Source organism: Tyto alba, unplaced genomic scaffold (assembly GCF_018691265.1).
Source record: "Tyto alba isolate M040663 unplaced genomic scaffold, T.alba_DEE_v4.0 Super-Scaffold_48, whole genome shotgun sequence".
NCBI lineage: Eukaryota > Metazoa > Chordata > Aves > Strigiformes > Tytonidae > Tyto > Tyto alba.
The window spans coordinates 27137890-27148691 of NW_024881324.1; the positions used below are offsets into that span (position 1 = coordinate 27137890).

At 51.0% G+C, this 10802-nt stretch overlaps 1 protein-coding gene across 1 annotated transcript; it reads left to right on the forward strand.

Moving 5' to 3' along the window:
- Positions 1 to 249: 249 nt before the first annotated feature.
- Positions 250 to 10150, forward strand: LOC104367757 (serine/threonine-protein kinase SBK2). Its single transcript, XM_042806645.1, is given in 5 exon segments — positions 250 to 450; positions 452 to 607; positions 8050 to 8323; positions 9055 to 9257; positions 9516 to 10150. Coding segments are annotated over 5 exon segments (1404 nt in total). The 3' UTR covers positions 10086 to 10150.
- The last annotated feature ends 652 nt before the right edge of the window (positions 10151 to 10802 follow it).

Consider the following 10802-nt stretch of genomic DNA (forward strand, 5'->3'; position numbering starts at 1 on the left):
GATGCCCACTGACGCAGGCAACTGTGACTTTGGATCCTTTGGTGGCCAAGAGCAAGCACTGGCAGCCCAGGGCCGTTCTGAGCCCTGCCATCAGGGATGTATTCTTACTCGGCACAGCCCCAGAGCTACGACCGTGCCCCAGCCCGGGAAGCAGCGCTGCTCCCTCAGCTGTAACGGGAGCCCAAGCTGGAAGGAAGGGAGGGCTGGAAAGGGTGGGTCCGCCGAAGGGTCCCGGGGGGCTCTGATGGGATGGATAGAGCAGAAACGACAACCCCACCCCGATTCTTCCGACACTCCCCCCCCCCCCCCCCAGAAACAGGGCAGAGGGATAGCCCCCCTTCTTTTCTCCCCTCCCAGGGGTCACCTTCAGCAGGGAGGCAGCGTGCCCCCAGGACCAGAGACATGGGGAAGGGGCGGAGCGTCACGCTTATCCCTGTAATGCCTGGCAGCCCCCTCCGGCTGCTCGGCGCAGGCTGGACCCAGCCCGGAGGCTGCACCGAGGGGGGAAGCGGGGCAAGAGGGGCAGCCCCCGGCCGGCCACCAGCGCTGCGCTGCTGGAGAAGGTGAGGGGCTTACTGCGGGCGGGGAAGGAGCGTGGGAAGAGGAGGTACGGCCGTGGCAGGATGAAGGGCACCAGGCAGGAGCGTAAAAGGGCACCCACCCCTCACAAACCCGTTCCGGAGACCCCGGCGTAGCGTGCCACCGCAAACGCGGAGCGCGCGCACCGGTTTCCCCGCATCTGGCGGAGCGGTGAGCTCGTCAGCTGGCCCTGCCCCAAAAGGTCGCTCGGTGCCCGGTTGTGTCCGGTGGGATGGTGCCAGGGTACCGGCCGGCTGGTTGGGAGGAGGCTGGGATGTGGCTCGGTCCCAGCGAGATCGCTGCCGATTTCTGTCCGAGGAGGCTGCCGTGCCGCGATTGCGGCATCCCGCTTGCTGGGGAGAGGCTTGCGGGGCTTTCTCTGGGCGGGGGGCTGCTGGGTGTTGCTGCCCGAGAAGAGCAATGCGCTGTTCCGCTGAGGGGACAGTCATGCGGTTTTCCGCGGCGAGATTAAGCACCAGCCCACTGGCCAGTTTCGGAAAGAAGCTCACAAATCTATCAGCAATAAGGCCAGAATCAACCGCCGTGGCAATCTGTTCGGATCTCTCGCCTCTGTTAAATGTGGTTTGCGCTAGAGCGGGCCTCCTAGGGAAAAAAAAAAAAAAATGCCATTCTTCAGTTAAAAGTCCCAGAGACCGAGGGATATTCTTCCATACTCTTTGATGAGGTTTTTAGGGGCAAATCTCCTTCTTCGCAAAATCTGCATGACAACCGAGGTCTGAAACTGCCACATTTCAGCCTCAGCTATTGGGTTTTATAATAATGCTTTTACTTAATTTGGAGGGCCCTCTATAGTGAATTTCTAGTACCCACAAAGGTACATAGAGGTGATAGAGTCACTTCTTCACTACCTGTTTGATAAGCTAAATAGGCTGCTCCCCTGGAAGTTCCCCCTGTACTTGTCAGCCCTGTTGTCATTCTCATGGTTGTCCTCTGATCCTTTTTCTGTCAAACCGTGAATGCCCGCGCTAGATTTCTGAACCGATACCCCTGAAAAGATAGAAAACATCCAATAGCTAGTTCTGCTGACCCATCAGCTGGCCTCTAAAAGAGTTCAGGAAATTTACCCTAAGGAAACCAGGCTTTCACATCAGTGGCTTTTTAACATTCAGAAAAATCTCATTAAAAAGTAGATAAATAATAATGCAATGCAGAGCAAATGGAAGGAATGCATTTCCAATAAAAATACAAAATCCAGGGATGCAGGATATTCTCAGTTCTAGTGCAGAAGTCATTAGCATGTGGCCAGCTCTTCAGAAGTACAGCTTTCCTAACTCAGCTGATTTTCAGAGATTAAGTTTCAGACTGTCTCAGGGCATCTGTGTGTAGGAACCTCTGCAGAAACTAGAGTTCACTGTAAGACACGCATCGTCTCAGAGCAGATCTCTTCTTCTGCTATGATCTATCTTAGTCTATGTAAATCTGAATGGCTATATCTATATTTTTGTTTACAGTGAAGTTTATTTTCTTAATCTAGCATTCAGAAAAGGCTAGTTTGTCTCTCACTGCTGGTGTTTCCTGTGTCTTTTGGGGCATTCTCTTCAGCAGAGTGAATGCAAAAGTGGGATCTACAATGTTCAGTAACCCTCGTACTGTGACGCTCTTAGACTTGTATTGGTATCATTAGAATGTGTATCTGTATCACTGTAGATTATTTCTAGTACGGTTCTGTATCATCCTACATATTAAAGTCTGCAAAGGAAGTGAGGCTATATCGGATATATATTTCTGGATTTACACAGTGCCCATTTTATCTACAAAGCAGTGTGAAGAACTTAGATTTTTCTGATTAACAGGAGTTTTTTTTTTTTTTTCTTTCACTCAATGCCAGACTAGACTCCTGATTTCTCTGATCGTTTGATACACTTTTGTACGTGTGTATGTGCATGCACTAGTTTTAGCAAGCAATGCATTATCTACCCAAACTCGTTTTGTGTCATTTGCAAACATTTTCTGGATGATTTCAATGCTTTCTTCTAGAACACTGACAAATATAAGTGTTATAACAGAATCAGGATTTAACAAAATTAATTGTGCAGGGTGAGGACACCAATAAAATACGATAATTTCCGTTCCACTGGGCTCATTTTCCAATCCATTAAAAATACAAGCCTTGTTGATTTTGACCAGTTTTCGGATGAATTTGTACAGATAACTTTCAGGGAACTATCAGTGAATAGGCTGTTTCTGAAAGGTGCTGTAGGAACAAATACCGGGCTGAGAACTGCTTCAAACTCCCTCCAATGATTTAGAGGTTGGTGGGAACCCCCTGCATGCAGGGTCCTTACACAGCCCCTAGGCAGAAATGAACGGGGCGGTTTGATAACAGAGACACAAAGTGATCTGAATTACTCGATACACAAAGTCCAGTCAAGCAAAATATGCTTTACTGAAGGCAGTGAAAAGGATTCAGGTAGAAATAAGGCAGGTAGCACCCAGAAAGGGATGTGAAGAGGAAGTGGAGTTTTTCCTCTCAAAACCCAGTAATTTGGAAAAGCTCTGGCGTTTGAATGGGTGTATAAGGTAGTGCAGCCTCTCAGCGTGGTGTTCCTGCAAACAGAGGTCTTGGGGCCGCAGCGTGAGGTAGAGGGTAATTCCAGCTGAATGCCGCACAGGAGGCATTCCCCCAGGAACAACTAGTGTTTGAACACGAGGGGGCAGAAAAAATGGTGAGGCTTCAGAAAAGAGCCAAAAAACAGATCTGAGAGCTAGACAAAAGGCCTTGGTTTGAGAACCAGACAGAAGGTTGTTTGAAGGCATGTGACCAATAAGAAGACTCAGAGGTGTCTTGGTCAGAGAGCATAGAGTTGTTTGTTCAAAATTCAAAATGTGACTACAATTTCTGGAAGCATCCTATCTGGTTTTTAACTAACTGATGTGGGCACTATAGAAGCACAGCGGGCCAGACGGTTTGTGAAGCCTACGTAAAGCTTTGGTTAAACACATAGCCTGAATTTCATGCTGTACCCTGCTTGTTTTACTCAATCTATATAGTTTAAAATATATTCTTATAGGCTGTGGTTGTACCTCTGACTGCAATGCATATAAACCCTGCGAGAGTCAGAAGAAATGGAACAGGCACTAAAAAACTCTCTTCTCTAGCTGAGAAAGTTCAGCAGCTGGTTAGGTAAATTTGGATTAGGATATCATATGAATAAATAGCAACAAGAATGTTATCACTGGCTTTTATAGTTGACCAAAGTTTGTCTTTGAATCAAGCCTGCGTGACTTTTTGTAAGAGGTGCCCCAAATGTTGTTGGTTATTCAGTTTGGGTTAAAGCTCTGTAGAAGGTCAAATGAGAAAATGGACCTTACATGCCATATGCTCAAAGCCATCTTTTAATGGAGCATCTTTGATAAAAGAGAGGCTGAGACAGCTGAAACTCTTCAGCTTGGAAAAGAGAAGACTCAGAGGGATCTTATCAGTGTATATAAATACCTCATGAGAGGGAATGATGAAAAGGGAGCCAGACTCTTCTCAGTAGTGCTCATTGACAGGATAAGAGGAAATGTCCACCAATTAAAACACAAGGAATTCCATCTAAACTCAATAAAACTTTTTTTTTTTTTTTTGTTACTGTGAGAGTGGTCAAACAGCATGGTATGCTGCCCAGAGAGATTGTGGAGTCTCCATTTGTGAAGATATTAAAAATCTGACTGGACAACTTCCTAGAGAACCCGCTTCAGCTACCACTGCTTGAGCAGGGGAATTGGATTAGATGATCTCAAGAGGTCCCTTCCAGCCTAAACACCTCTGCGATTCTGTCATCATAGCACCGTCTCTGTTATACAGCCATTACCCATCTTTGGCTCTTGACATGTAAGAAGTGCTTTTCTGGACCAAATATATTAATTATTTTGGTTGAAGAACCAGAATAACATTAGCTAGACTAAGACATTGAAGAACCAGAATAACATTAGCTAGACTAAGACACTGTAGCTCCACAGGCTATCTCCTGATGGTGGAAAGGATGCGAATTTCTCACTGCTGCAATTAGACACTCTTTTGGGGAATTGGGATTTCCCACATGTCGACAGCCTGGAAGCGGGACCTTTAGAAAGGATGAAGCACAGGAAGGGCAGTGGAGGAAAGAGCAGTTTTGAAGAGGACCCTGCCCGCTGCCTTCAGCACAGCACAGCCACATGGTGAGTGCATCCTGGCCAGGGCCCTGTTGGCCCCCTCCCCGGTGCTTGTCACTCTGCAAAGGGCAAACGGCACTCTAGAAGGCAGTAGAGTTAGGTGCAGAGCACTCAGTCTCACTCAGTGGTGACCCAGATCTGTCCCTCAGCCTCCTAGATAATGGCAGCGGTGTCTCAGAGAAAGACCTGACGGCTTTGGCTGTTCCCTGAAGTACAGACCATGTCCTGTATTCAGTTTCCTCAAGGGCAACAGGGGCCAAAGCCTGCAGACTATTCTGGAGTGACTGCAGCTGGGGCTTTCTTCAGCTGGAGCCCTGATGAGACCCACGGGATTGTCACCGTCCCTCAAGACACTCTGCCCATATCCTCTGGCTGATCCATTTTTCCAAGCTGGCTAATTTCACTTTGATGTTCTACTCTTTACCCAGACAATCTGCCCTCCCGTGTCAGGGGGAGCTGTGCACAGAAGTAAAGACGCTTGCCACCTGTATTGCAGTTCACTTGAAAGGTGGCGTGGAAGGACACAAGAGTTTTTCAGTTTGCTGGTTTGTTTTTATCTTTTTGATTGCAAAAGTTTATAGACTGGAATGTTTTGACTCTCAAAGCTGGAGTGAGAACCAGGAATGTACAGAGAAGCAGATCCTCCCATTCACAACAGCAAGTTTTCACGCAATAAACAGGAGAGGAGTAATGAATCATATACAAAATAGGATAGATGAATCATATGATAAATAATTAAATACAAATAAAAACAGATTAATGAATAGATATTTGAAAATGATATCATTATTGAATAATACATTAAGTGGATGCAGTGAGAAGATTCTAACCTTTGGGTTAGATAGCTCTAGCAGGTGGCCAGCCTACAAGGGAAGAAGAAATTTTATCCAACTCAAGTTTGAGAAATTAAGTTATCTGAGAAGACCATGAACAATTTGCTGACAAGAGCTTGTATATGACCATGAATTTGATACAGGGGAAACTGTCTTACAGAAGAGATCTTCCGATATTTTTTCACAAATATAAATCTAATGCGTTCTGCACAAGACAAGCAGAAGGGTCAATTACATTTTAAGTTTTTTTCTCTATATTCCTGGCTAGGACTCTTCAAAAGGCTTTTTCGGCTATTCATTTTAACACCTGAATGTGGCAACACCAGTTTGGAAATGTTGGTGGGAGAGTGGGTCTGTTTGTGGGTTCTGCAATGCCCTTGCTGTGTGGCATTTCGCAAGCTGTGCTGGCAAACAGGAGGACATCAAAGCAAAATCTCTAAAATACTTTCCAGACTGTCTTTCCCTGCACGTTTCTCCCCAGCCTTCCATTCATCCCCTCCCATGCACACAGTTGTTCGTTGTTGAACTCCCTACTGTACTAACTTTGACTTTTGTTGGCTATCACACCGAGTCAAAGCCTTTGCAGAAAAGTAGGGCCAATTACTTCATGTTTCTGAACTGAATAAGATTTAGCCATGCAGTCTAGGAGAGAAGGGAAGGGAGAAGAGGAGCTCTTCCACAAGTAGTCCCAGCCTCCTGTGCAAATCCAGCCTTTTTGTGTTTTTCCTAAATTTAAGTAATTCTGTTGCTAAGTTACTGAATTCTTAAGAATGACCAGATTTAGCAGCAATGGGGACTGTAATAAGGTTTGGTCACAGATAGAGCAATGTACAAACGAAGGGAAAAGGCTTCATTCTGTCTGTTCCCACTCATATTCCTAGGGCGCCGTCTTCCTTTTTAGCCATGTGAGGTCTGATTCCCTATCCCAAAAGGTGTCATGTGAGCCAGAATGTTTCCTGGGAAAAGATTCCTGAGCTTGTAGGTGCAGAGGTGAGCCACTGCTTTTACACCGGAGCTCTGTCTCACCGCACACTGTTTAAGACCCGCGGAAGAATGGTGCAACCCTCAGGCCCCTGGGTTGCGTGGTGGGCTGCATCAGGCAGAGTGTTACCAGCAGCTCGAGGGAGGTGATCCTTCCTCTCTGCTCGGCCCCACTGAGGCCATACCTGGAGTAGTGGGTCTAGTTCTGGGCTCCTCAGCAGAAGAGAGCTGTGGGCATACTGGAACTAATCCGGTCTGTGAAGATGATTAAGATATTGGAGCATCTCTGATATGAGGAGAGGCAAAGAGAGCTGGGACTTGTTTAGCCTCAAGAGGAGAAGGCTTGCAGGGATCATCTTATCAATGTGCATAAAAACCTGTAAAAAAGATACAGCCAGAGTCTCCTTAGTGATACTGAGTGACAGGACAAGAGGCAGTGAGACACAGAATTTCTGCTGAAGCACAAGAAAACACTTTTTTACCATAAAAGTGATCAAACACTGGAACAAGTTGCCCAGAGCAGTTGTGGCGTCTCCATCCTCGGAGATATTCAGAACTGGACTTGGACACAGCCCTGAGCAACTTGCTCTAGCTAACCTTCCTCTGAGCAGGAGGTTGCACTAGGTGATCTCCAGAGGTACCTCCTGACCTCGACCATTCTGTGACTCTGGTTCTGTGACCTTGCTCCAGAGCCAGGAGGGGCTCCCAGGCCTGGGATGCCTGTGTTCAGAGCACAGGCAGGCAGTCAGGGGGAGAGTGCTGCCACAGCTGCTGTAAAATGCCGCCTTGTAGCTGGCTGGGGGCACTGAAGAAGCATGTCTCTGAAATGGGTCTGAAGCAGCTGGCTGTAGCTCAAAATGCCATTGATGTCCGAGCTTCCTTCCTGCCTAAGTTTCTTGGCTGCACAGATGAGTGACTTTGGGTCAGAAATGTCAGCAGGTGTGCGAGGTACTGAGCTCTTTTGGCTTGCTTGAAGCACACCCCCTCTGACTGGTAACCCCTTTTTTGTCACGGGCTAGCTCTGCCTCTGCTTAAGGGGCAAGGCTGCCTCTGCTGCTACCTCAAGGACATTCTTCGATAAGGGGTGGATTTCTGAGTAGAGCGACACGGTGCTGCTGCAGTAGGCAAAGGTGAGCAAGAGGACCGAGTCACGCTTGATAATCTGGGTCTCTGTTAATTTTTTTTTTCTTGTTACCTAATACCTTGGAGACTAGAATAAGAGAAGGCTGGGAAGGCCAAGCTTTAGTACAGCTGACACAGAAAGGTGATCTGGGTCCTTGAAATGAGAGGCCCCAGGGACTACAATTAGAGTTGAGCATCTGCCTAGAGGACAGAAGTGATTAGAGGGCTGCAGGAGGTTCCCTTCAACACCCTTCCCTTTTTATATAAAGAGGGGGCTTTGCCCAGAGGTGTGCTGAATAAAAGCACAAGCTCAGCTCTAGCACAGCTGTGAGAGTGCTCAGGCTCCAAGCGACAAAAATATCCCCTGACGCGGCAGGGTTTGTGCGGCGTGTCTGAGCTGGCGTTCTCGGTGCGTGTTGTGACGTTCCTGACCCAGGCTGTGGTGTTCCCGCAGCACTCAGCGATGGCCGAGAGCTCAGCTGCGGCTGTGGCAGCGGCAGGGACAGCGGGACCGACCGTGCTGGATGAGCTCCTGGAGATCACAGCCCAGAGCCTGGTGCGCACCGAGGTGGCCGAGCACTATGAGGTTATTCGGGAGCTGGGCAGGGGCAAGTACGGCCACGTGATGCTAGTGACCCACAGGCAGAGAGGTAAGGAACCGACTGCGCCCTATGAGCTACCGTGCCTTGTCTCCTCTCCACTTGTCAGGGCTCTGGGGGGGCCGGTGGCTCCTTGGGGCTAGGCAGCAGGCATGGTGGGGGGGTCCCCAGGGAGACCAGCAGGACGGATTTCCCCTTCCATTGCATCCAGCCAGGGAGCAGTTGATACCGGGGGGCAGCCCAGAACGTCAGGCAAGGTTATAGTGATGAGGTAGGTCCACGACCAAGCCGAGAAGTCCATCCACAAGTCAGGATCAATAGGTTTCACGGCTAGGCACTGGCATGGATGTGATATGGCTGGAAACCAGCGCTCCCACCACATAGCTCAGACAGGGAGTGAAGCCCCACGCCTGAGCTTAAATGGTCACCATGGAGAGGGGGGGTGAGCAGAGGTCCTGGGTGGGGTTGGCCAAGGCCGTTAAGGCCTATGAGTGCCCACAGAGTCCTGACACTAGTCCTCCCCAGTAGTCCCAGCTCAGACCGGTGGGCCACGTAGCCTGAATTTCCCTTGCTCTGCCCAGTGCTCCTGGGCATGCACTGGCAGGCTCAAAACTCATCTGCTCCCAGATCTGGTGTCCACAGGATATATCCAGACAAACCTTTGGGTCCAAGACTTCCCCGTGGCTCTGAGTGTCTGGACCCATGGCTGCTCAGCGCCATCTCTATCTGGACTTGATGTGAGTGACCTTCAGGGGGGTCTAACCCACTCTCCCCATCCCCAGGGACTCCTATGGCTCTCAAGCTGCTGCCCAAAGCCAGTACCAAGCTGCACACCTTCCTGTATGAGTATTGTGTGGCCCTCTCCCTTGCCACCCACCCTGCCATCATCAGCATGTTTGGAATTGCCATCGAGTCCAGCCAGTACTACGGTTTCCTCTATGAGCCGGCACTGCACAAAGACCTCATCTCCATCATCAAACCCCGGGTGAGTGCTGCTAAAAGGCCAGGGGGACTGGGGCTGTAGCGTCCGTCCCCTGTGGAGGCTTGTTGGGTCGGAGGGAGGGAGTTAAAGCCCACGGGCCGTGGGACTTTCTGGGGTCTACAGCGTGGAAGCCGCTACGGGCTTGCACGACCAGAAACACGAATGTCTTCCCCAGTGCGGAGCACGTGGGTGGGAGCCCAGGCGCCCGGGCTGCCAAGCTGCCCTGCGTGTGCTCCACCCGCCTCGTCTCTCCCTGCGCAGGACGGGATCCCCGAGCCAGCCGCAAAGCAGTGTGCCAAGCAGCTCGTGAGCGCCCTGGAGTTCATCCACAGCCGAGGGCTCGTGTACCGTGACGTCAAGCCGGAGAACGTGCTGCTTTTCGACCCCGAGTGTCGGCGCATCAAACTGACGGACTTCGGGCTTACGCGGCCCAAGGGCACCAAGCTCAAGCTGGTGGCCGGGGTAATCCCTTACACCGCCCCGGAGCTGAGCAACACCGCTGACGCCCAGGGGGTGCCCATTGACACCAGCTTGGATGCCTGGGCCTTTGGCGTGCTGCTTTTCTGCCTGCTGACTGGTTACTTCCCCTGGGAGCAGAGCCTGCCGGATGACCCTTTCTTTGAGGACTTCATGCTGTGGCAGGAGACGGGCCTGGAGGAGGACCTGCCCCGCCACTGGAAACGCCTGACCGCCGAGGCTGCCCTGATGCTGCGGAGCCTGCTGGCCCTGGATCCCGCCAAGCGCGGCCCCGTCGGCGGGGCACTGCGCTACGTCGATTGCCCTTGGCGGCTGGAGGACAGGCGCGGCGAGGAGGCTGCGGTGACCCCCTAGGGCCCATTCCCCGTGGCGGGAGGGGAGGAGTGCCTCACCCTGCCGGGGCCCTTGGGGTCTGGGGCGCCGCAGTGGCCCCGGGCGTGAGAGGCCGTGGTGAACCAGAGAGCAACTCTTTTTCAGTGCTGTCCCCGCTGCCACAGAGCCAGGCTCCTTCGCCGGCTGACGGTCCTCACCCCATGGCTCTGTGCTGCCCAGCGCCACCTCCTTGTGCTTCCCCGGGGCCTGAAAACACCTCCTTTTTCTTGGAAACCACCGCCTGCGTGTGAAGCACCCACTCGCTTCCTGGCCACAGGGGCTCCAGGGTGTTTTCTAGGGGCTGCAGCACCTGCCTTGTCTTGAAATGGAGCAAAATATGTACTCTTGTGTTGCTGTATGTGGCTCTTTTTCCCTCATAATAAAATGCCTGTTGGGGCCCGTTTGCTGTGGGAGATGGGGCATGACGGAGCCTGCGGCCATCTCAGGACAACCTGTGCAAGGCAGGGGACAGCCCTGGATGCTGCCAGGGTCTCCAGCAGGACCCTCTGAGGGGTGCTGGGGAGTCCCCAGCATGTGGCTGCGGGTGGTACCTGGGGGCTGCTGATAGCTTTGGGAGCCACGGAGGTGGGGTGCCACAGGGAATCATACGCTGTCACCTGCCCACTGCCATGCCTTTCTTCCCGTTTCCTTGTGTTCAGGACCAGGTAAGAGACGGGATCTTCTGCACGGAGGGATGTT